The following is a 27279-nucleotide window of genomic DNA, read 5'->3' as shown; positions in this document are numbered from 1 at the left end:
ATTCGGAGTATGTGTGAAGCTGTTCAGAAGTTTCAGAGCCTTTGTCGCTTTGAAAGTCACGTAGGTAATTGGGGCATGGTCTCCTAAGCCCCCTGCTAGTTAAGCTCTCTGAAGAGAAGGTGGCAGACCCGGTTTGCTGATCACACCAGGGATCAGAAGGTAAGCACCATGGAGGAACTGGGTTAGACACAAGAGACGGAACCCTTTCTCCACCAAGAAAGACAACTGAGGAAAGACCAGCCATGCTATGCACCCCTTTGATAACTTGAACCTGCGAAATGGACACCAGCTGTGAAAGGATGGGTTCATCTATTTTATTCGCTGTAGCCATATTCTCTGGTGTCTTTGAGCTGGTATTCCTGAAGCTTCAGCTTCCACTGGGGTTTATCTATCAGCCTATTTGTAAATGCCCCATCCCCCTGGCTGGGCCCCCCTACCTTCCAAGGCAGTGACCATTTTACTTGACTGAAGCCCCACATAGCACTTGGGAATTTCCCACTAATGAATGCCTCTTCTCACACAGTGCAGGGCTTCATTTCCTGACCTCCAGGACCACCCACGAAGCCCCTGGTCTAGCCCCAGTGGGATGCTCTGGTGTGATTTCAACATCACTCTAGTTCTTTATCATCTGTTGCCCTGGTTTGCTCATCCCAGCCCAGAAATCCTTTTCATTCCAACCTTGCACTTCTACCTTCCCTGTGTCTTTTTTTTTAAGATGGGTTATCACCATGATGGCCAGGCTGGTCTGGAACTCCTGACCTCAGGTGATCCACCCACCTCGGCCTCCCAAAGTGCTAGGATTACAGGCATGAGCCACAGCGCCCGGCCCCACTGTGTCCTCTTAATCTATTCTTTGATAAAACCTTTTAAATAAGATATGCTCCTACCTTTTAATCTCAGTCTCAAATCCAGATTGTGACCTGCCATCCCATATGAAACTATTATTTGTCACAAAATATCATGACTAGATATCTACTACTATCACTTTTTTTTTTTTTTTTTTTTTGAGACAGAGTCTCACTCTGTTGCCAGGCACCAGGCTGGAGTACAGTGCCTTGATCTCGGCTCAATGCAACCTCCACCTCCTGGGTTCAAACAATTCTCTTGCCTCAGCCTCCCAAGTAGCTGGGACTACAAATGCATGTCACCACACCCAGCTAATTTTTATATTTTAGTACAGATGGGGTTTCACTATGTTGGCCGAGATGGTCTCGATCTCTTGACCTCGTGATCCACCTCCCTCCACCTCCCAAAGTGCTGGGATTACAGGCATGAGCCACCGCACCTGGCATATTATCACTTTTTATACTGATACCTAACCCTGGATGAATGATTATGCTTTGCAAGGCTCTGTTGTAAGTTCATGACTTACTTGAATGGAATTATCTTATTCTAACATTAATTCTTCAATGTTGATAATAACATTTCCCCCATTTTGCAGTTAAGGATATGGACACTTTAGAAGGGTATAATTTACCAGATGTTGCAAATAGCGGAACCAGGATTTAAGTCTGTGTCTGGCAGAATAACTGTCAGCCTTAGGCAGCAAGTTAACACAGTCTGAAATCCCTGTGGGGTTCTGCAGCTGTGGCATGAAGAAGGTAGGCACTATTCCTCCACTGAAGATGGCACATAGGGGAAATGCTGGGTGGAAATGCTTATTTGTTTCATCAGGTGTCTCTCAAAGAGGAATCATTCTTAGGTTTTACTTGCTTAAGAAATTTTCTTTTCGTTCTTCTATATCACCAATTTTTCCTCTCTCCCAGATCATTCTAATCAGCATGAAATATTCTGTATTTTCTCCAATGTTAGAAAAGCAAGCAAACAAAAAGAAGACACTCTGTCAACCCCACATCTCCTTCCAGCACTTACCACATTTCTCTGGACCTTTATAGCAAAAAGGTTGGCTTTCCTTGCATTCCCCCTTTTTTGTCCACCCTTTTTCTGACCACTCAATTTACATGAGCAATTTTACTCCTCATTCCTGGCACCCCCTCTGCCTTCCCTGTTTTGTTTTCCTTTATAGCACTTACCAATCTTAATCTATTTTGTATACTCAAGTTAAAATTTCTTCTGCACCATTCTCTATCAAAACTGCTATTATCAGCGTCACCAGTAACCTCTAATTGCTACTTCTATGTCTTTTCTGCAGCCCTCATCCTACCTAGTATGTTAGAAACATGTGGCACATTTCATCTTTTTATCTCCTTAAGAATTACCTTCTCAGCACCTTAAACACTGCTCTTCCTAGCTTTCTACCTATCTCACCGCTCATGCCCGTTCAGTCACCATGGCTGGTCAGTCTTCATCCCTCGCACTGTCAATACCGGAATGGCCAGGGGCGAACTTTGGACTTCCTCTTTCTGCACTTCCTCCCTTGGTGAAATCGTTTATCTATGGCTTTTACTGCTACTACCTGTGTGCTAGTGATTCCCAAGCTCACATCTCTAGACTAGCACTCTCTTTAACTCCACCTGGGTATCTGAACTATGCACTTGAAGCTCTAGCAGGCATCACCAACTTAACATGTCCAAGTCCACATTCCTAACCTTATCCCAGCGCATTCCAAATATGCTCCTCTGACATCCACTCTGCAATATCAGTAGCATTTTGACTGTTTTCAGGTGTTAAGTCAAAAAAATCTAAGTTTGTTTCTTTTTTTGTTTTTTCTTTTTTTCTTTTTGAGATGGAGTTTTTCTCTTGTTGCCCAGACTGGAGTGCAGTGGCACAATCTTGGCTCACTACAACTTCTGCCTCCCAGGTTCAAGCAGTTCTCCTGCCTCAGCCTCCCGAGTAGCTGGGCTTACAGGCATGTACCACCATGCCTGGCTAATTTTGTATTTTAAGTAAAGATGGGGTTTCACCATGTTGGACAGGCTGGTTTCAAACTCCTGACCTCAAGTGATCCACCTGCCTTGGCCTCCCAAAGTGTTGGGATTACAGGCATGAGCCACCACGCCCGGCCTAAGTGTGTTTCTTAGCTTCTCCTCGGCACTCCAGGTCCAGTCTATTAGGAAATTCTATTTTCTATGAATTAAATGCATGTAATTTGAGTACAATCGCTTCTATCTTCACTGTGACTCTGCTAGATGGATGTCTTCATCTCTCCCCTGCATTATTACAACAGCTTCTAACTGACCTTCTTGTTTTTCACCTTGTTGCAAAATATAAGTCATATCCTTCACTTCTCTGCTCAAAACTCTCTTATTTCATTCAAAGTTAGAGCAAGTTGCTGATGAGACACTTCACAGTCGGGTCTAATTCTGTCTGACTTGACCTCCATCTTCTCTTTCCTCTTGCTCCTCCTCTGCAACCACACTGATTTTTCCAACTTAATTGAATGTTCTGATCACACCCTTGTCTGAGGCCCCCTTGCACTTTCTGTTCTCTCTTCCTAGAATCCCATTTGCTCCGATAAGCTGCCAGGCTTGCTTCCTTACTTTCTCATCCTCTGATTAAACGTTACCTTTTCAATTTCTGATCTTCACCTTTTCTGACCACTCTATTTAAATTAGCAATTTCACGCCCCATTTCTGGCACTTCTGCCTGCTCCTGCTTTATTTTCCTCCATAGTGCATGTGCACACATGCGTGTGCATGCACACATAGTATTTATGATGTATATAAAATATACACAAAATATTTTATATCTAGCAAAGTACTACTCACTTGTGCAAACCAAGGTCAGTTCAGTAGGGAGAAGGGTTAAGAAGGGAGAAGAAAATGTCTGCACGGTTAGCATGCCTGTCTCTGGAGCTATGGCAGTGAGAGAGAGAAGCTATATGAGAGTAGAGATTTTTTTTGTCTTTTTCTTGTTTGTTTATCCACAGTATCAGTTACATATAAAGTGGTAAATATTTGTCAAATTAAAAAATGAATACCCAGATTTCTCTTCCAAGCTTGAAAATAAGAGGAGTGTGTGTGTGTGTGTGTGTGTGTGTGTGTCCATGTCCAATAAAAGCCAAGCCCAAAGGTTGGAGAGAATATTATTTAGCTGAATTGCCAGAGCCAAAAATTGATGTTAACCAGCAAACTTGAGTCCCCTTGGCTATTTTATTTCCTGTAATGCTGAACCCCACCAAATTTCTAAGCCAGACGTGGCTATAGCATGCAGTAACTATAAGCTAGCTTATGAGTCAGAGACTTGAATTTGCCTTGCTGCCACAGATCCAATAACATGCATGCTAATTGTGCAGACATTTTCTCCTTTCCCAACCCTTCTCCCTGCTGAATTGACTTGGTTTAAACAACTGAGTGCCCGTCTCTGCTTCCATACTGTACATTTCACCCTTCTGAGAATGGAATTCCCTAATCCTTAACTTGCTTGGCGGAGCCTTTGATTCTAACCCACTCACAGATTTCAATTCTCTGGATTTTCATTCTCCTATTAAAGGTCAGATGGCTTGAAGCGTGGCCCAGATTTTCACTTGACTATGAGTTCTACATCCTGCTTAGAATCTTGGTTTAAATTACTATCTTCACCTGCCCTATTGGATTGTCTCCGTTACTGACATATTTTAAACCAAACACCTTTGGCCGTGTCCCTTTGAATATCGTGTTCTGGAATTCAGACTTCCTCCAGAAGAACAGTCAGGATTGTTGTGAAGCTACAGAACATGACAGGCTGGGCTCGGTGGCTCACGCCTGTAATCCCAGCACTTTGGGAGGCTGAGGCAGGCAAATCACGAGGTCCAGAGATATAAAACCATCCTGGCTAATACAGTGAAACCCCGTCTCTACTAAAAATTCAAAAAATTAGCCGGGTGTGGTGGTGGGTGCCTGTAAATCCCACTAGTTGGGAGGCTGAGGCAGAAGAATCGCTTGAACCCGGGAGGCAGAGGTTGCAGTGAACCAAGATCACACCACTGCACTCCAGCCTGAGCAACAGTGCAAAATTCCGTCTAAAAAAACAGATGACAGAGATGACAGTGAATTAGAGCAACAGGAAATAGGGAACCAGGATAATAGGACAGGTGATCAAAATGAGACTTGGGGGAGGGCATAATGAATTGGGCCAGTAACCAACTGGATACTTAGATACCTCTGTTCACTAGTCCTAAATGCATCTTAAGCACAATGTATCAAAACTTCTCCCATGCATACTTCTTAGACTTTGATAAACTTATTTCTCTGTCTTTAGTTTTATTTACAACCTATTTAATTTTCCAAAGTAGAAACCTCAGATAATTAATGGTTTACTCTCTCTTTCTTTTACCCTCAACTGTTAATCAGTGCCTGCGGGTCTAAGCACTCCTCTTCCCCTGTATTTGTTTTTGCACTCCTTAAGCCTGACATATATACCCTGTAGACTCAAGATGCAAACATTATAAGTATGAGTCATGTCAACAGCAATTTAGATGTGTGCTGGATAATATGGTTCCAGAAGGGAACTCGAGAGAGCACAAAACCCACACATCCTTGTTGGACCATGCAGAAACCATGAGCCTTTTTTCCCTTGAGGGCAGCAAGGCGAAGTAGGAAAGCATTACTTTTGCAATCAAACAGATGTAGGCTAATTCAGGCTCTTCCATTTACTGTCTGTGCATTCTTTTGCAAGTTATACTGTTTCTCTGATTCACAACTTCCTGGTTTGTAAAATGAAGAAAATGTTATCTACATCAGCGCATTGTTGTATAGATTAAATTAGTTGATTGATTTATTCCAAAATAATCATTGAACCCATGCTCTGTGTCATTCTTCTCAATGCTGAAAATGCAGTAAGGAACAAAAGAGACAAAGATCTTAGACAAAGATCCTTCTACTGAGGACAGTAGAAAAATTTAAAAAAAATAACACGAATCAAGTATCTAGAATAAGTACTAGGCAGGAAGGTATAAGTGCAAACCATATAAATCTAGCAAAAGATTTTCAAAGCAAAAGGAACAACAAATACAAATATCCTTGAAATGAGAGTGTCCCTGAAAGGGTTCAAGAATGTAATGAGGCCAGTGCGTCTAGAGCAGAATGACAAGGAGATCACTAGTCCATAAGTCGGTGACACAGTGGTCTTAGACGGCACTACTGGACATGTACAGCCAGTGCCTGTTTTAATGGCCAATCCTTGTGCCATATAGTTTGTTAAATGTATTTTAATACCACTCCTGACCATAGGTCTGGTAATGACATAAAGTGTAGAAATTATCTAGCCTAGGGTCCAATACCTGGTGAGGTGAATGAACTGCCAAGAGAGAGCAAGTGGATAGCTATAAAAAACATATAATTTAATTGAAAAGTAGGAGTAGGCCATAATGGTGGCTAAGAATGAGGACAGATAAAGAATTTAGGAAAACTAAATAAACCTCAGTGACAAGCAGTAATGTGCAAAATTAAAGGTGGGAGGTAGAGTGGTGAACCAAGTGTCTGAGATTGGGGCGAGATGAAGGGGAAGCTGGAGCATTAGCACTGAGTGGGAATTCGGTTAACTGCGAGATGTCATTCTTTCCTCTCCAATTTGAATGCTCCTATGCCTAATTTATTTTCTGCCATTTTTCAGACTGCTTCTGTGTCTTTTACTTTTTCTTTGCCCCAAGCTAAAACCATAAACCCTGAACAATTCTGTTGGCAGAAGGGGCTTCTGTGTTTCCAGAAATAATCTCTGCACTTTAAAGTGGAATAAAGATGAGATCCAGTGTCAGGGCAGGAGAGGAGAGTAAATTCATGTGTGTGATTAATACATCACTGGGTGTGATAGATCCAGTTCTATCCTACCATACTTAGCCAGAATTGGCACCATTCATCTCATGTTCATTGCATGGCACATGGAGAGTATGTGAGTGAATGAAGTTTCTGGTTCAACCAAGTTATTGTTCTCTGATCCTCCCTATAATGGACAAGGCTTACTTTCCCACCTTTCTTTCTTTACCTCGGCTATTTCCATCTTCTGCTGCTTGTTTCATCTGAGACAGACCATTCTCCAGGAAGTATTCACTGAAGATCCTCACTAAATTGACAATTTCTTTATTTTCTTTATTCCACTTTACTTCAAGGATTCTTTTTACTCTGTGAATTTCCCGACATTATTTTACTCCAAAATTGGAGATGAGGCTCACAGCTGCTACAAACACTGAAGTCCTCATCCTAAACTAGTTTTGGGGATTCTTACTGTAATCAGAGTAACTGCAGCCAATTCCCTGGTTCCCACGCTGGGAGTGGAACCCCATGCCACCTGGGTGAGAACCAGGACTCCTAACCACTAGGCCACGACAGAACTAAAGTAGTTACAGCTGGGACTTAGGCACTTGGCCTTCCTAACCCCAAGAACAGGGAAATGTTTGCAGTGAGTTTTACAGCTTAAATAGAACTCGTGGACCCAAAGAGTGCGCAAAAGTGCAGTTTATTAGGCAGAGTGAAAGGACGACTCCCATGCTTCCGTGGGAGGGGATGGGGAGGATTCCAGCCAGGTTGGGGCGGCTAGAGTTTTTTTTCCCCTGAGCTATTCCCGCCCCATTCATGTTCTCATCCAATGAGAAGGGTTCTTTCAAACTTCCTCTGGGTTGATTGATCTTTGACTCCGTTACCGGATTGGCTATTGTTTTATAACCCTGAGTCATAGAGACCTCACCTCCAAGAGCCAGAGGCAGGAAATTAGAAACAAAGGGCCCCAGCCTGCCAGAGGCAGGAAAGCCTCTAACTGGCCTGCCAGAGGCGGGAAAGTAGAAACAAAGGGCCCTAGCGTGCCAGAGGCGGGAAGACCGGAGAATTCCTGCACTCGAAAGGGTCATGGCTTGTCTGTCCTGTCTGCCCTTCCCACCTAGTTCCCACCCACCTGGCCAGGGCCAGTGCCCATTTTTAACCCTACCCACTGATCATTTCGAGAAACCTCTGTTTACTGTGCAGCACCCAGGCAAAACACGCTCCACAAATTCAACTTGTATATTTGGCAGATTAAACTTGACATTATCGTAAAAAAAAAAAAAAAAAAAGCCAAAAACGGCCCTAGCTGACCCCAGAAAGTCCCTTTAACACAGTTCCTCATTACCTCATATTAATATGATCTATAATTTACACAGATGTACTCAGCAGTAAGATCAAAATAAATTTAAATTTCTTAGTATTTCTTGCTTGACATGTTGACGTTGAGGGGAGGAAGATATTTTATAGGTGATGATGAGGTGGTGTGTGAATTCAGAATTCTGTTATCAGATTTGAAGTCTGAGAATCTTTGGTCCGTGGGAAGAAACTCCTGTGCACTCAAATACGTGTTCCTATATTCTTCACATCTTTAAGATAACTGCTTATGGGTATCGAAGGTGAAATAAAAACAAGGAATAATGAACATTGAAAAAAGTAGAAGGTAGAAATGCTCACTACCTTGACCTTGCCTGTTCCTAGCTAATGGCAAATGCGGACTGCTCCTCAGGCTTATAAAGTCAAAAATTAATAAAATCCTTTCACCTACTGATTCTAGTTTTGAGGTCATCAACTGGCAAAGCAGAGAAGGGATGACTTTAGGACAAAGCTCTGACTCCTCCAGGGGTTTGGAATATGGCAAGTTATTGCTTCTTAGTTTCACGGTAGCAATGTAAGTCCTGTGTGATTTTGTAATTGTAGGATATAGTGAGGTAGCCAGAATAAAAATATAACCATAGCCTAAATACTACATTTATCAATTAAAATATGGTTTAAAAAAAGTAATAGCAGAAACACATTAAAATAAGCTTCATGATTGATTTGGAATCAGCTTACTTTGGAAGTGCACACAAACTCAATTACTTTGATAGAAATTAGGTCAGTTGATGCAATGGAACCAGTGAAAGTTGGATTATTTCCTCCAGGGATCGAAGTTTCTAAGTTCCTTTCCTAAATGCATTTTGACATAAAGCTCTTGGATGTTAAGAAACCTTCTCAACCTTTTTCTCTTCTGAAATTATTTTATAAGTAGAGTTGTTACTTGTCCACAGTGCTTTGTTCTAGGTTTAATTTATACATTTCCAGGCTTAGCAATCTCTGCTAGAGACTACAGGGTGAAGAGGTTGATTCTTCTCCCACGTAAGCAGTTTCAGCCCTTGATTATCAAACCAAATGAATTCAATAGTGCCTAGAAAGTGGAGATTCCCGAGGGCTAAATTTTTAAAGAGGAAAGTCTAGAGAGTTGATTCAATGAATATTTATTAAACAGATGTTTATTGACTATCTTTTATGGGCCCGATAGTATTTTAGGAGGTAGCAGTGCAGCAGTGAAAACAAAGCCCTTGCCCATAAGAGACTGACCCTTAAAAAAATAAACAAACAGCAACATTGCACATAATGCAGTGTTAAATAGAGAGTGCTATGAAGAAAATAAAATAGCTTATGGTAATAGAGAGTAACATCTGCTATTTGTGCCTGGGGAAGGTTGAGCTTAAAAGGCGACAATTGACCCAAAATCAATAAAGGAGCAAGTTTTGCAGGTATTCTGGGTTAAGAGTGACAAATGATTTAGGCAAAAATTGCTAATATTGGAATTATAACAGGGTTAGATTTTTGGGGGGTGTTCCTTCCAAATCACAGCAAATAACATCAATCTTTTTAAAAAAACAAAAAAGCAGGGAATCATTCCACACTCTGAATGATAAGAAGGCAGTTAGCAAAAGAACAGAGAGCCTGTATTCAGAAGACTTGAGTTCAGGCCTTCGCATTGCCTTTCACTAGCTCTATAGCCTCAGATAAGTCATCTACCACAAATGCTTAATTTAACGTGTAATAATTGGGAGATGATAATAAATGGAAACCGGTGTGTGTTACTGCCAGTATGCTGGGTACTTACACCTGGGGGGAGGAATTATCCCTATTCAGAGATGATTATATACTCCCTGAATATTTTGTTTCCTTTTCAAGTTTCCAGAGGAAAGCACTTTGTAAACTCTAAGGCCATATCCAGTGGTTACCTATCATGTATGGTATATGCTTCTCAAACTATAGTGTGTGCACCACTGGGATCATGAAGCCACCAGATAGATCTGCATTTATTTTCTTTGTATATAAATTTCACCCTATAACAATCAGTGGAACAGATTAGAGAGCCCAGAAATAAGGCTGCACATCTACAACCATCTGATCTTTGACAAAGGCGAACAATGAAGAAAGGACTCCCTATTCAATAAATGGTGCTGAGATAACTGACTAGCCATATGCAGAAGGTTGAAACTAGACCCTTACCATACACCGTATACAAAACTCAACTCAAGATGAATTAAAGACTTAAATGTAAAACCCAAAACTATAAAAATATTGGGAGATAACATAGGCAATACCATTCTGCACATAGAAACTGGCCAAGATTTTATGATGACACCAAAAGCAATTGCAACAAAAACAAAAATTGGCAAATGGGATGTAATTAAACTTAAGAGCTTCTGCACAGAAACAGAAACTATTAACAGAGTAATGTTTAATTATTATTTTTAAATATTAAAAACTATTAACAGAGTAATAACTATTAACAGACCACCTACAGAATGAGAGAAAATATTTGCAAACCATGCTTCTGACAAAAGTCTAATAAGTCTAATATCCAGAATCTTGCTGGGCGTGGTGGCTCACACCTGTAATCCCAGCACTTTGGGAGGCCGAGGTGGGTGGATCACGGGGTCAAGAGATCAAGACCATCCTGGTCAACATGGTCAAACCCTGTCTCTACTAAAAATACAAAAAATTAGCTGGGCATGGTGGTGCATGCCTGTAGTCCCAGCTACTCAGGAGGCTGAGGCAGGAGAATTGCCTGAACCCAGGAGGCGGAGGTTGCAGTGAGCCGAGATTGCGCCATTGCACTCCAGCCTGGGTAACAAGAGCGAAACTCCGTCTCAAAAAAAAAAAAAAAAAAAATTCCAGGATCTTAAGGAAGTTAAACAAATTTATAAGCAAAAAACCCCATTAAAAAATGGGCAAAGAATATGAACAGACACTTTTAAAAAGAAGACATACATGCAGCCAACAAGCATTTGAAAAAATGTTCAACATCACTAATCATTAGAGAAATGCAAATTAAAATCACAGTGAGAAATTATATCATCTCATGCCTGTCAAACGGCTATTATTTAAAAATACCAGAAGCTAGCGAGGTTAGGTGAAAACGGAACACTTATACCCTGCTGGCGGGAGTGTAAATTAGTGCAGACATTATAGAAGGCAGTGTGGTGATTCCTCAAAGAACTAAAAACAGAATTACCATTTGACCCAGCAATCTCATTATTGGATACATACCCAAAGAAATATAAATCACTCTGCCATAAAGACACATACATGCATATGTTCATTGCAGCAGTCTTTACAATAGCAAAGACATGAAATTAACCTAAATACCCATCAACGGTAGACTAGATAAAGGAGATGTGGCACACATACACCTTGGAATACTGTGCAGCCATAAAAACACAAGATCATGTCCTTTGCAGCAACATGGATACAGCTGGAGACCATTATCCTTAGCAAACTAACAAAGATCAGAAAACCAAATACCGCTTTTGTTCTCAATCAGTGGGAGCTAAATAACGAGAAGTCGCGGACAATAAGGGGAACAACACACACTGGCACCCACTTGGAAGTAGAGGGTGGGAGGAGGGAGAGGATTAGACAAAAATACCTAGTGGGTTCTATGCTTCTTACCTGGATGAGTAATCTGTACACCAAACCCCTGTGACATGAGTTTACCCATATAAGAAACCAGCATCTAACCTAAAATAAAAATTGAAAAGGAAATAAGTACATTTTACCCTATAACAAATATAAGCATTTTTTAAGTTAACAGATATTATGAAGTAAAATGCAAGTTTTACATTTATAAGACAATATAACTTCAGAGAAAAAGCTGAGTCAATCTTACATAAAATGTGATTAAAATGTGATTGTTATTAGATAAGAGGGTTATAGGAAGGTTAGCTTCTTATGGACAAGCAGGAAAATAGGAATCATGCCAAGTTGATCATCACATTAGATATTCAGCAAAGGTAGTGCCCTTCCCTGCTTCCATCAGTAGAGTGAGGGCATTTGGATGACATCATTATTACACATTTTTTAAATGTATTCCTTATTTTGAAAATGGTCCTGATAATAGTTTTAATTTTTACTCATGAACTCTACATGTATAAGTAGAGTTTCTCCAGCCCATACCAGCATATAGGAAAAAAAATTATAAGGCCATCAACAGTGATAGTTTGGAATTTATTAACGTTGACTCTACTGATGAGAGTATTCAGCTTCCCTAAATTCACAATCAGTTATTTTCAGCTCAGAAACACCTTCTTTTATTCCTTGGCTTATGTCTTCCACCATTTTGTTTGGGGTATGCATGTGTCTGTGTGGGGGGGGGGGGTGGGGGATGTGTGTGCACACATATGTATGTTTCCTACAAAGAAACTGAGAATGGCCAGGCGTGGTGGCTCACGCCTGTAATCCAAGCACTTGGGAGGCCAAGGTGGGCGAATCACCTGAGGTCGGGAATTCAAGACCAGCCTGACCAACATGGTGAAACCCTGTTTTAAAAAAATAGAAAGAAAGAAAAAGAAAAAGAAATCGAGAATATTCATGCAATCAAATTTGACAAAGTTTTTTTTTCTTTTTTCTGGATTGTCCTTTTTATATCTTATTTAAGAACAACCCCATCAATAAGTGAGTGAAGGATATGAACATACACTTCTCAAAAGAAGACATTTATGCAGCTAACAAACATGAGAAAAAGCTCATCATCTTTGATCATTAGAGAAATACAAATCAAAACCACAGTGAGATAACAGCTCATGCCAGTTAGAATGGTGATCATTAAAAAGTCAGGAAACAACAGATGCTGGAGAGGATGTGGAGAAACAGGAAAGCTTTTACACTTTTGGTGGGAATGTAAACTAATTCAACCCATGTGGAACACAGTGTGGTGATTCCTCAAGTATCCAGAACCAGAAATACCATTTGACCCAGCAATTCCATTACTGGGTATATACTCAAAGGATTATAAATCATTCTCCTATAAAGATACATGCACATGTATATTTACTGCAGCACTATTCACAATAGCAAAGACTTGGAACCAACCCAAACGCCCATCAATGATAGACTGGATAAAGAAAATGCGGCACATGTACACCATGGAATACTATGCAGTCATAAAAAAGAATGAGTTCATGTACTGCAGGGACATGGATGGAGCTGGAAACCATCATTCTCAGCAAACTGACACAAGAAGAGAAAACCAAACACCACATGTCCTCACTCATCAGTGGGAGTTGAACAATGAGAACACAGGGACACAGGGAGGGGAACATCACACACTGGGGTCTGTCAGGGGGTGGGAGCCTAGGGGAGTGACAGCATTAGGAGAAATACCTAATGAAGATGATGGGTTGATGGGGTACAGCAAACCACCACAGCACGTGTTATACCTATGTAACAAACCCGCACGTAAAGTATAAGAAAAAAAGAAAAATAAAAGAAACCTTCTTCTGCTTCAATGTATGGAGAAATTGTGTTTTATTCAATACCATTACTAGTCTATATAGATAATTAATCCAGCCAGATATATATTTTGTGTATGATGTAAGATAAAGTCTCAGTGTATCATTCCCCATATATTGTCATTTGCCTGAATGCTTTTTATAGTTGTCTATTCTTTCCTTGTGATTTTTAATGACACTTTGATTATATACCATGTTTTAATTTACATGTAGTTCTATTTCCACACTCAATTTGTTGACTTTTCTCTGTGCCACTACCATACTGATTTAATTATCATACATTTGTAGTAAGTATTAATATCTAGTAGTAGGGATAGTATATCCTAAAGAAATATTTAACTTATTTTGCATGTTTTTGTCTTTATTTTTTTCATTTAGGTTTTGTGAGCATCCCGATAATGTCTATAAAAATCCCTTTGAGATTCTGCATGGGAGTTTACAGATTAATTTGACAATATTGCTGTCTTCATTCTATCAATTCTTCCCATTGAAAATAGCACACATACACCCACTTGACTGGGTCTTTTAAATCTCTCGATAAAGTTTTATAAGGTTCCCTTTAAAACTCTTAAATATATTGTATTAGATGTTCTATGTGCTTTGTAGTTTTGTTGCTATTGGAAATTACTATTTTATGTAATATTTTTCTCTCTTGGAGTGGTGCTAGAATAAAGGAATGTATTTCTGCATATTAATCTTCTAGTTAGAAACATTGTTGAATCGTTGTTTATAATATTTTATTATTTTGGTTACTATACATAAACAATCATATTACTACAAGGTTATTCTGGACAAGATATAAAAATAGATCAATGGACAGAAGAAAGAATCCAGAAATAGACCCACTCATATTTGGACAACTGGTTTTTACAAAGATACAAAAAAAAAAGTCTTTAAAGAAAGAACAGTCTCTTTAACATACGCTTCTGGGAAAATTTATATTCATATGAAAAATAAATGAACTTTGAATCATCCCTCACTACATACACAAAATAACTCAAAACAGTGCACACACCCAAATGTAAAATATCAAGCCATAAAATTTTTAGAGGAGAACGTAAAATCTTCTAATCTTGACATGGAAAAGATTTCTTAAATATGACACTGAAAGCACAATCCATGAAAGAAAAAATTGGTTAATTTTACTTCATCAGGTAAATGTATATGCCGAAATTTATCAAAGTGTATACTTCCAATATATGCACTGTGTTGTATGTCAGTTATGCCTCGATAAATCTGTTTTTAAAACAACAGGAAAATGTATTGTTTTCTTTTTTGTGGTTGTTTTTGGTTTTTTTGAGACGGAGTTTCACTCTTGTTGCCCAGGCCGGAGTGCAATGGTGCAATCTTGGCTCACAACAACCTCTGCCTCTTGGGTTCAAGTGATTCTCCTGCCTCAGCCTTCAGAGTAGTTGGGATTACAGGCATCCACCACCACGACTGGCTAATTTTTATATTTTTAGTAGAGATGGGATTTTGCCATATTGGCCAGGCTGGTCTCAAACTCCTGACCTCACGTGATCCGCCCACTTCAGCCTCTCAAAGTTCTGGGATTACAGGCATAAGCTACTGTGCCCAGCTGATATCTCCTGTTTTCTAAGAATTCCAGAGGTGTTGTATACTTTCTGAAAATGTCTTTCCGGGGAATAGTGACTACCTTGCTTAAGAAGTTCTTACCTATGTTCCACTCAAACCTCTTACTACTGTAAACATTTGTTTATTTTTCTTTAAAATATAGTAACAGCTCACCTTGCTTCATTCTGAACATAGAATCACTTTTGGTGGTGTAATCTTCTATGATTTGGACTCCTTACAGGCGGATCCTGAAGTTCTTAGATGGAGAGTAAATATAAGGAGATACTCCTGCTAACGGGCCTGGAGAACATCACTGATGAAGAACTGGAGAGGTTTAAGTTCTTTCTTCCAGATGAGTTTAATATTGCCACAGGCAAACTACATACTGCAAATAGACCACAACTAGCTAACTTGATGATTCAAAATGCTGGTGTGGTGTCTGCAGTAATGAAGACCATTCATATTTTTCAGAAGTTGAATTACATGCTTTTGGCAAAACGTCTTCAGGAAGAGAAGGAGAAAGGTAAAGTGGGATCCTGCCCTGCCCAGTCCCTTTCTTCGCCAAGCCTGGGCCTTTCCTTTTACGGCGTCCCTGGGATATGGCCCCCAGTGCACGTTTGTTGGAATTTGTTTGCTAACTTAGTGCACTTGTCTCTTTGCCTCCTTTTACTGAGAATCACCTCTAGGAAGTGTTTGGTACAAATTCCACAAATCCATTCCATCTTCTGTTGGCATCTCTTGTTCCAACGCTTAGAGTTACCACTTCCATTTATCGTCTTTTCTCTTTGCCTATCTGTCTCCAGTTCAATTGCAGTGAACTTGGATGTAGGATTTCTTTTTCTTTTTTTTTTTTTTGAGACAGAGTTTCGCTCTTGTTACCCAGACTGGAGTGCAATGGCACGATCTCGGCTCACCGCAACCTCTGCCTTCTGGGTTCAGGCAATTCTCCTGCCTCAGCCTCCCGAGTAGCTGGGACTACAGGCACACACCACCATGCCCAGCTAATTTTTGTGTTTTTAGTAGAGACGGGGTTTCACCTTGTTGACCAGGATGGTCTCAATCTCTTGACCTCATGATCCACCCGCCTCGGCCTCCCAAAGTGCTGGGATTATAGGCGTGAGCCACCGCACCTGGCCTTGGATGTAGGATTTCAAAGTTAACATCCCCCAACTCCATTTACACAGTATATAATGCGCTCACATTTTACTGAAGTCATGAAAATATAAATAAATTATTGCAGTGGAAAAGCGTAAACCGGGATATTGAGCACCTTTTCTCCTTCACACAGTCTGTCTATTCCTCTCCTGTCCCCAGCTTTCTGAGGACCCAGAGTATCCTTCTTCAGGGAATAATCTCCTCCTTCTATTAGGGGATTCTCTCTCCTATCTCCAGTACAGGTGGCACTATAAATTACCCACAACACAAAGGTTTTTTACATTATTCAATAAATCACTCATCATCTCCATCTACATTTAGTTTAAATCTCGTTTAAATTTCTGATTTTGTTTGCTAAGAAAATTGATATGTCCCGGCTTTATGTCTGAAGAATAAAAGAGAGGTAACAAAGGAGCATATCATCCAAGGACTCTCCCAAATGAGAGTCTCCAAATGCCACAGTTTTAGGATTCAAAGTACAGCTGTAGGCCGGGAGCAGTGGCTCACGCCTATAATCCCAGTACTTTGGGAGGCCAAGGCGGGTGGATCACGAGGTCAAGAGGTGGAGACCATCCTGGCCAACATGGTGAAACCCCGTCTCTACTAAAAATACAAAAATTAGCTGGGCATGGTGGTAGGTGCCTGTAGTCCCAGCTACTCGGGAGGCTGAGGCAGGAGAATTGCCTGAACCCAGGAGGTGGAGGTTGTGGTGAGCCGAGATCGCACCATTGCACTCCAGCCTGGGTAACAAGAGCGAAACTCAGTCTCAAAAAAAAAAAAGTACAACTATAACAGCAAAAATTACAACAGCTTTTAACAGCATTTGTGAGTGTATAACACGGATGACATCACTTCTCAAACATGACTTATAGGAAGGCTAAATGAAGCCATGAAAGTGATACTATGTACGCTCATAATTCTATACAGATATAAACTGTTTGCTAGTATCTAAGGCACTGAAGAGAAAGGACTGCTTGTTATACATTGTATTTTCCCAGGCTATGTGAAGTTAGAAGGTGTAGTTCTTAGACATGGCCCCTAGATGGCAGTAACTACACGTTGTTTTGAAGTAACCAACTGCTCTTTTTCTTGTCTGGGATGAGACAGGAATCTAAGCATATTTATTGGCAAACATAGGCGGAGAATTTTAGAAATATCTTTTATTTTGTCATTAAATCAAGAATTAATTCTTCTCTTTGACACAAAGGATAGCACAAAGTTTCACCTTCTAAAATCTTCTCCCCATTTTGCTGTTCTAATGATCCTGGGATTTTGTTATTCTGATTCGATAGAAAAGATAGTTTGGGACTAGAATCCAGGGACTCTCCCAAATGAGAGTCTCCACATGTAACAGTTGCAGGATTCAACGTGTGCTTTTTGGATGGGTGCAAGTGGCTCACACCTGTAATCCCAGCAGTTTGGGAGGCCGAGGTGGGCAGATCACTTGAGGTCAGGAGTTGAAGACCAACCTGGCCAACATGGTGAAACCTCATCTCTAATAAAAATACAAAACTTAGCCAGGAGTGGTGGCAGGCGCCTGTAATCCCAGCTACTCGGGAGGCTGAGGCAGGAGAATCACTTGAACCTGGGAGGCAGAGGTTGCAGTGAGCTGAGATCACGCCTCTGCACTCTCACCTGGGCAACAACAGTGAGACCCTGTCTCAAACAACCACAAGACACAAAGTATGCTTCTTGTATGCTTTACAAGAAGGCAATTAAGTTCCATCAAAGCTAAAATTCCAACCACAGACATTCTTAGGCCTCCTTTGAATGTAGGAAATTTTTGTGTGTCTAGGCTACTTCTATTATTATAGGAAAACAATTTTTGTTTTGTTTTTTGAACAGTTAATCTTTTATTTTTGGTTAAGTGATCCCTCTCCATAGCCATTGCATGTCTGCATGTAGAGTGCTATATGCTGTTCTACTCACAACCTCACCTCACAGAAGATAGACGATACCTGGAGAATCTTTAATGAAGACAGAGGCAATAATCAGTAGACAAGAGAAGCTTTTGTAGGAAGCAAAATGAGATAATGTAAGGACATGGAAGCCTAGAGAAAAGAAGCTAAGAGAAAACGTGATCAAAGTCTACAAAAGTCCTGTAAGATTAAAATAAAATGCTCAAAAGGATAAATGAAATAATAAACAACAATGTGCACCCTGATTATTAAGGCAAATGAGAGATTCATAGTGGGCAGACAAGCTTATTCATAAATATTGCTTTGGTACCACTGTGTGAGATGAAATATGGCTGATGTGATGTGGCAGAATGATAGGTGGATTCCCTTGACCTCCCGTGACTGTTTTCTCTAGTATGCTGTCATCATAGAAGGCAGACTTTATCTGCATACCTTTCTGAAACCAGTTTCATGGAACTAACCTACCATTGGAAGATTAGTTTAACTTCTTTCTAGAGCAGAGATCCTGCTACAAAATCCCAGTCAGTCAACCACTTTGTGCCTCTTTGAAAGGTAATGACAGAGTACCTACTACCTCTTAAGACAGTTCATTCTACTCTTAGTTCTAATAATCAGTTTCTCTTTTTACTACAATCCAAGTGATGGCCTTGTTATTTCAGCCCAGAATTGCTCAAATTCTATCAGAAATGACAGCTGAGAATTTTTCAGTCCCTCTTCTGCCTGAGAGTGCCTTAAGTCACCAAACATGGCCATCTTATTACATGGTCTTTCTAAAAATCACGACTAGGAATTGGCTTTTCAAAATAACATATAACCTGACCATAGACCTGGAGGAGCCCAGCCAGATTATACAACTGCATTTTGTAGGCATTAGTGAGGAGCCAACATGCCACCCATCCATCCATTTCTTCATCCATTCAGTAAACATCTATTGAATTGCTAATAGATGCAAGGAATCCTTTTAGGTCCTTATGAGAAAACAAGGAGTTAAAAACAAATCCAGATTTTGTACAGCTTATACTCTAAAGGGAAGGTAGACATTTTCTTACAAGGCAAATGAATCCATGTGGTGAACGGAGAACAAAAGCTCTGATGGAAAGGAAGGAAGTTCTTTAGCAGCTGTGTCGAAGGAGCATTAACATGAGCCAGGAGTTAGAGCTGGTGTTGGCCAAATGCAGGTTCCACAGGGAAGTGACCCTTGAGCTAAGCTCTGAAAAATCCATAGCAGTTAAAGGTACCTTCAGTCAGAGGGAACACTGTGTGAAAATCCCCATGAGCAAGTGTTGACCTGCCTGAGGACTGAGAGAAGGCCAGTATGGCTGGAGTACAGAGAATCAATCTTCAGAGGGCAGGATGCGGTCCCCTTGACAGACAGTGCAAAGCCTTGTAGAACATAATCAGAAATCTGCCTTTGTTTCATAGCAGCAGTTGATTCATTTTCGCTACGATGTGAGATTTCATTTAACTTATAATCACATATACACATAAACTCATATACATATGTAGAGAGAGAATTGGTCTGTTTTTGATTGTTATTTTAGTCATTTGAGGCCATTGTGAATAATGCTGCTATGAATATTTATGCACATTATAAGCGTTAGGTACTTATCTTTGTATGTGTGTGTGTGTGTGTTTCTTTTGACTGTACACCTCTGCGTGGAATTACTGGATGTTAAGGTAAGTAGATATTGAATTTTAACAAATAGTGTCCCAAACCATTTTCCAATGTGTTATACAATTTAAGCCTACTACTTCCTAGTTTCTTTTATTTTTGTTTTTGTTTTTGAGACAGACAGGGTCTCACCATGTCATCCAAGCTGGAGTGCAGTGGTGTGATCACGGCTCACTGCAGCCTTGAACTCCTGGGCTCAAGTTATCCTCCTGCCTCAGCCTCCCAAGTAGCTGCGACTGAAGACATGTGCCATTGCACCTGGCTAATTTTGAAAACATTTTCTGTAAATATGGGGTCTCCCTATGTTGACCAAGCTGGTCTCAAACTCCTGGCGGCCTCAAGCTATCCTCCAGCCTTGGCCTCCCAAAGTGCTGAGATTACAGGTGTCTATGTCATGTTGTTTCTTTATTTTTAAAATAAGATTTATTATTTTTTTTAGAAAAGTTAGCTGTTCTTGAAGATATCTTAATATGGTTTTAATATTTATTTCTGGTGACATTTGAAAATGTGCACGCTCATATGTTTATATGCTTATTGGCCACGTCTTTCGTTTTTTAATCAGTTGATCAGAAATACAAACCCGTAACAAAACCAAAGCCACTAAGTCAAGCTGAAATGAGTCCTGCTGCGTCTGCAGCCATCAGAAAAGATGTCACAAAGCAACGTGCTGCACCAAAAGTCTCTCCTCATATTAAGGTAGGAGGAGGCGAGTGGAGTGGCCTTTGTCCTTGTAAGAGCGTCCTCTAGTCACTGTCACTGTCACTTCTCACACGGTTCTCTGTTCTTTATCTCACAGCATGCAAATAAGGGAAGCAAGGCCACAGTATGAAAAGTGATCTGAGTCACAAAAAGAGGAACTACCTCTGATTTATCAGATTAAACACCTGTTGAGCTTCTAATCCCTTCCAGGCCCTGGACACATTAACACTTGGTTATGGTTTGAATTCTACAAGAAGAAAACTCTGAGACAGACAGTTGTTTACAGGAAGTCTATTCTAGATCACTTTCAGAATTAGTATCTGTGAGGAAGCGAAAGGAGTAGAAGAAGAAGAAGGTCAAGAACAATGTATTTGCAGTAGAGGCCTTGGCCTATCTGACACGGAGCTCGGGAGCTGAGAATGCCTTTCATGGCTCCCATGATCTGGGGGAGTCTGTGGTTTGCACAGGCCCAGGTCCCCAGTCACATCAGAGATTCAATTCAGAGACTCTTACACTCTGCCTGCCATGCCTCTGTTTCCCCTGTATTTCCCCTTGGTTTTTGACAACAAATTGCTTTTTAAAAGTAATGTAAAAAAGTCCTCTATATAGCTGCATGGACAAGGTGAGGCAGCCCCATTTAGGTGAGAGAGTTTGCCTAGAGACTCTTGTTCTTAGTGAGAATGAGGGAACAGCAGGCAACATCCGAGTCCCAGCACAGAACCGACCACACATGCAATTTCATTTCCTATGAAGCAGGTGTTACTTCATTTTATAGCTGTATGAGCTACAGAAACGATATACTTCATCTCTTTGTCTAGAGTAGCCATTTCCTCTGCGTTTGGCCCAGAAACATCTTGATTTTTCAGGAAAACAAGTATAAATGTGTGATTCCATCATCAGTCATGAAAATATGCATTGTTTAGTCTGGAAGACCCAACTAAAGAGACATGAACCAAACAGAAGGGCTTTTACAGTGGACCTCAGTGAAGCTGACCTTTCCCTGCCTTGGTCCAAATGCAGTCAGTCGTACTGCCCATTAGGGACCCTTACTCCCCCAAACTCCATTGGCCCAAGCTTCAGGTCACATCAGAGACACCCTTCAGAAACCCCTACACTTGGCTTTTTATGCCTCTGTTTGTTTTCCCCTGTATTTCTCTCTGGTTCTAGATGGCAAGTTACTTTTAAAGAGTAGTATTTTCCCCCCAAACAAGGTATTTTACCTCTGTTAATTCAGACAAATAAAGAAACACAAAGAAAATAAAATTACCTATAATTGTATCATCTAGGAAAAAACTGTATTGATGTTGGTAAATGTCTCTCCGGTGTGTTTGTTTATGTGCTTTAACTGCTTACTTATCCTTTCTCTTTTCAGGACCTTTCCCTTTATTGAATCAGTTATAAGTTTATCATATTATTTCTCTAAAGCATTTTTAATATTTGCATAGCAATCTATTTGTGACTATACCGTATCTTATTTAACCAAATCTAGTTTTTAGGTACTTAAATTATTTCTTTTTTTTATGATTTCAAATAATAAGATGTATTTTTTAAATGTGAACCTTAGTTTATAATTCATTATTTCTAAGGGCAAATCCATACATGTAGTATTGATTCTCCTTTTAAATCTCCTTTAACTCACTGATAAGATCTCTGGCCTAGGTCTCCCCCTTAACTTATATTAAATATAATCTGCATTTTGTTACGTACAGCGCCTTCCTGGGAATTTGGGGAGCCCTGTGCAGGTCACTGAGCTCCCTCACTTTTATACTAGAGTAAAATGAACGTTTTGGACAGAGAAACAAGGACGCATTATGCCCTAATGGAATCGATGGAAGATGGAATCCAATTTATCAGATTTACCCCATGCCTCAGCAATATTTCAGAGATCTGATGAGCTCTTTATACATAGCAATTGGCAAAGCAAGAATTTTGTTTCAGGAAATCCTACCTCCAAAACCTGTTACGCCGTCTTAGCCGAACACAGGAGCTGAAATCTTCCGTCCGCATTCTCTGTTGTATCCAGGTCGTTCTAGGCCTCAGATCTCTTCCCGACCCCCTCTATAACGCTCCCCTTGATTCTACCTATCTTCAGCTGGCTTCCTGAGGTTTAGCACTGTGAGTGAAGTAAGGTCCTCTCAATAGACTCACAGCTGATATCTTTTAGACTCACAGCTGATATCTTTCTTCTCTTGTCTTCAGCCTGAGCAGAAACAGATGGTGGCCCAGCAGCCCTCTATCAGAGAAGGGTTTCAGAAAGACCCTTTGCCGGTTATGGTACTGAAAGCAATGAAGCCCTTCATGTTTGAGACCCAAGAAGGCAAGCAAGAGATGTTTCATGCTACAGTGGCTACCGAGAAGGAATTCTTCTTTGTAAAAGTTTTTAATACACTGCTAAGAGATAAATTCATTCCAAAGACAATAATTATCATATCAAGGTATTATCGGCACAGCGGTTTCTTAGAAGTAACTAGTGCCTCACGTGTGTTAGATGCTGAATCTGACCAAAAGGTTAATGTCCCTCCGAACATTATCAGAAAAGCTGGGGAAACCCCGAAGATCAGCACACTTCAAACTCAGCCCCTTGGAACAATTGTGAATGGGTTGTTTGTAGTCCGGAAGGTACGTCTTCATATCTAATTTCATATTGATTAGTAATAATATTTTTCATCTGATCTTAAAGCGACTTTAGAAATGGTTTTAATATCTTTCTATATAGACAAAAAAATACAAAGTTCTAAAGAGCTGCAGAGTTAACATGCCAAAATTCATACAAAAACGCAAAAATTGTTTTTATTGTCAAAAATCTGTCACAATCCTGTTTCAACTTATTCTTATCCCAGTAGCCTCTGAAAAAAAGAACTAGTTCATTCACATAATTTTTATCTCTGTGTTATTTATTTATTTAAAAGAGACGGGGTTTCACCATGTTGTTCAGGCTGGTCTTGAACTCCTGACCTCAGGTGATCCACCCGCCTCAGCCTCCCAATCTGTGTTATTTTTATACTTTGTACATATCATCTTTAAGTGACTGTTTTTGAATGTGATATAAGTGTAGTTGTAAACCAGATCAATTGACCTGAAAAACCAGTATGTAAGGCAGGATTAAAGAACTGTGATTAAATGAAGAAAACAGAAGAAAGAGTTAGCTATGGGCCAGTCGCGGTGGCTCACGCCTATAATCCCAGCACTTTGGGAGGCCGAGGCGGGTGGATCATGAGGTCGAGAGATCGAGACCATCCTGGTCAACATGGTGAAACTCCTTCTCTACTAAAAATACAAAAAATTAGCTGGGCATGGTGCTGCGCGCCTGTAATCCCAGCTACTCAGAAGGCTGAGGCAGGAGAATTGCCTGAACCCAGGAGGCGGAGATTGTGGTGAGCTGAGATCGTGCTATTGCACTCCAGCCTGGGTAACAAGAGTAAAACTCTGTCTCAAAAAAAAAAAAAAAAAAAAAAAGAGTTAGCTTGAGGAGACTTATTATAAGTGAGAAATTTAAAGTATTATGACTCTGAGCCTCAGGGAAATAGCCTTGTGGGATGACTTTTTCTGATCTAGGACAGGACCTAAAGAACCATAGAGAGGGAACCTGCCGACCCTGTGTCCAGAGCCTCAGAACAACCTCTGCTGCCCTGGGTTAGTTTCAGAAGGAATTTATAGGAAGACTCTCCAGTTCTCTTGGAAAATACAGGTGTAAAATGACCTTGGATAGGAAGGTCATGTTCTTTATCCCAGCTTTCAGCTTTCAATCTGGCCAGCTATCCACTAATGTATATTGATTTCGTCCACAAAATGAAACCTAAAATACTATCAATCTCCTAAATAACTAAGGTCCCTTTTGCTCTTAGATTTGATTGTGAATTGTTTGTCTTTGATTACTTACTAGCCTGCCGACCGGGTCTTGCATCATTACCTCATGTCTCTCCTGGACTTGCTGTTTTCAATAGCCCTCTTCAGGGCGGCTCATCCCTGTAATCCTGGCACTTTGGGAGGCTGAGGCAGGTGGATCATCTGAGGTTAGGAGCTCGAGATCGACCTGGACAACATAGCAAAACTCTGTCTCTAGTGAAAATAGAAAAATTAGCCAGGCACAGTGGCAGCTACTTGGGAGACTGAGGCAGAAGAATTGCTTGAACCCGGGGGATGAAGGTTGCAGTGAGCCAAGATCGCACCACTGCACTCCGGCCTGGGTGAAAGAACAAAATTCCATTTCAAAAAATAAGGAAAAAATAAATAAACAGCTTTCTTCCAACTTTAGGGCCTTCCTTTTTTTCCCTAATTAACCTGGCTACTAGCCCTGGAGAATCTCCATCTTCTCTATCCAGCAATTGTTGCTTCTATGCGCCATCCCAGGCTCTTCCTAAAGGAAGGGAGTTTGGGACCGGAAGGATGGACATAGGAGACGTGTTCTAAGTAAGACATATCTGCCTCCTCTCTGTGAACTTGCTAACATCTATTAGATACATACCTGCCAGTTTCAAAGCAGAATCTTTTTCTTCAAGTTGACCCTTGAACAATGTAGGGATTAGGGCTGCTGACCCCTAGCAGCTGAAAATCTGCATATAGTTTTTGACTCCCCAAAAACTTAAGTACTGATAGCCTATTCTTGACCAGAAGCCTTATAGATAACATAAACAGTCAACACATATTTTTATGTTACATATAGTATGTACTATATTCTTTTTTCTTTTTTTTTTGAGATGGAATTTCACTGTTGTTACCCAGACTGGAGTGCAATGGCACGATCTCGGCTCACTGCAACCTCCGCCTCCTGGGTTCAGGCAATTCTCCTGCCTCAGCCTCCTGAGTAGCTGGGACTGCAGGCGTGCGCCACCATGCCCAGCTAATTTTTGTATTTTTAGTAGAGACGGGGTTTCACCTTGTTGACCAGGATGGTCTCGATCTCTTGACCTCGTGATCCACCCGCCTCAGCCTCCCAAAGTGCTGGGATTATAGGCGTGAGCCACTGTGCCCGGCCAGTATGTACTATATTCTTAACAAGTAAGCTAGAGAAAAAAATGTGATTAAGAAAAGTATAAAAAAGAGAAAATATATTGACTATTCATGAAGAAGAACATCATAAAGGTCTTCGTCCTCATTGACTTTATGTTAAGTAGGTTAAGGAGGAAGGAGGAACAGGAGGGGTTGGTCTTGCTGTCTTGGGGTGGCAGAGATAGAGAAAATTTCCATATAAATGGATCTACACAGCTAAAACCTGTGTTGTTCAAGGATCAACTGTATTTCTTTCTAGATCCTTCTTCTGGCATGTCTGATGTGTGACTGATGGGTCATTCTTTTTTTTTTTAAGACTAGTCAAGTGCAGTAGTGAGAAGAGGGGGAAAGAGTAGAACAAGGAGTTCGATCTGTAACTGACTGTGAACCATCAGTTGAGCTAACTCACTACCTTTGGACCAGCCTGTGGCATTCTTTAATCAGATGATCAGAGGTTGAGCGTTGTTTTTCTTTTGCAGGTGACAGGAAAGAAGAAAGGTGTATTAAACCTAAGTGACAACACTGGGAATATGGATGTACTGGTGGCTGGAAACCAGGACACAATAAAATGTGAGGAAGGAGATAAGCTTCGACTTACGTTCTTCACACTGTCAAAAAATGGAGAAAAACTACAGCTGACATCTGGAGTCCACAGCACCATAAAGGTGGGAACTGCCTGGAGCAAAGTCAACTCTCCAAGGGGATGATATTTTATGTTTTCTATCAGAAAGCTGGACTGGAGCCACTGGAATAGAAGACATTGATATTTAGTACACGAGCATCTCACAGAACTGAGGAACCTCCCTCTTATGAAACACGTATTCTAGATACACAGTTAAGAGAACATGGGCTTTTCGAGACACAGACACATACTGTTGTGCACACAGAGCCCAACAAAGAGCTCCTCAGTAACACTCAAAGCTTAAAGCAGAAAGCTTGCCCAGAGTTGGAAAAGTCATTCGGACTTTTTCAAATGTCTTTTAAAGTAGACAGACCATAAATACTTTGTGGATGCATTTCCCTAGCCAGTCCCACCACGCCTGCACCTACCATAGTCACCCTGCCACTACTTGGTGCTCTTCCCCAGGTCTCAGTGTCAGGTGCACTGCCTACTGTCTCTCCCTGTAAGAGTGGAGGCTGAGAGTGTATTTCTCAGGTCAGATATTCACTTCAGGAATATGACCCAAGACGGATCAATGTATTAGAAGGGTGGGTACAAAATAATTTCATGAGAAGATAGTGTACACTTCAGAAGGCCATAGTGACTACAAACAGAGGAGGGGTAACTGGTCGACTGCATCTCAGACTGCATGTTTTTTTCTCCATCAGGTTATTAAGAACCAAAAAAAAAAAAAGTAGAGAAAGGAAAAGGACCAATTCAGACCATCCGGGAAGAATATGTGATACAGCCTGTTCAATCAGACTGCAAGTTACCCGAGTGCAGCAGCTCACAGGTTCCTCTCTCCACCAAGCTGGGACAGGATAATTGCTGGATAAACAAATTCAAAATATCAACACATGATTACAATAAATGTCTGCTTCTCATTCATTACAGTCTCACTGTCTTTAGGTTGTCAATCCCTTGTTTCAAGCAAAAATACTTAATCAATGTATTATATGTTAATACAAATTAAAAGGAAATTATATGACAACAATTGTACAAAATACGAGAGGGAAGAATTAGGAGTATACTGTTGGAAGATCCTTGTACAACATGTGAGGCGGCACAGTATTATTTAAAAGTAGATACTACATAACTAAAGGTGTATATTTTTGTTCCATAGGGAAGCGATTTGGAAGTATTTTAAAATGTATATAAGACAATTTTGTGTTATTGGAGAAAGAATAAG

General features: G+C 40.5%; 1 protein-coding gene across 4 annotated transcripts; it reads left to right on the top strand.

The window, feature by feature from the left end:
• AIM2 (absent in melanoma 2) lies at positions 1-26978 on the top strand. Of its 4 annotated transcripts, XM_035280348.3 has the most exons (6): positions 1-159; positions 15237-15518; positions 20304-20437; positions 22640-23059; positions 25909-26094; positions 26759-26978. In XM_035280348.3, exons 2-6 carry the CDS (start codon positions 15257-15259, stop codon positions 26786-26788), a joined length of 1032 nt encoding a protein of 343 aa, XP_035136239.1. In that variant the 5' UTR covers positions 1-159; positions 15237-15256; the 3' UTR covers positions 26789-26978. The 4 variants fall into 4 exon arrangements, with proteins under 4 accessions (XP_035136239.1, XP_035136238.1, XP_054103870.1 ...); XM_035280347.3 differs by lacking the exon at positions 26759-26978 and having other exon boundaries at positions 25909-26247; XM_078356053.1 differs by lacking the exons at positions 1-159; positions 15237-15518 and adding an exon at positions 19770-20124.
• The last annotated feature ends 301 nt before the right edge of the window (positions 26979-27279 follow it).

This window comes from Callithrix jacchus, chromosome 18 (assembly GCF_049354715.1).
Source record: "Callithrix jacchus isolate 240 chromosome 18, calJac240_pri, whole genome shotgun sequence".
NCBI lineage: Eukaryota > Metazoa > Chordata > Mammalia > Primates > Cebidae > Callithrix > Callithrix jacchus.
This window is presented reverse-complemented; position numbering and strand designations above follow the sequence as displayed.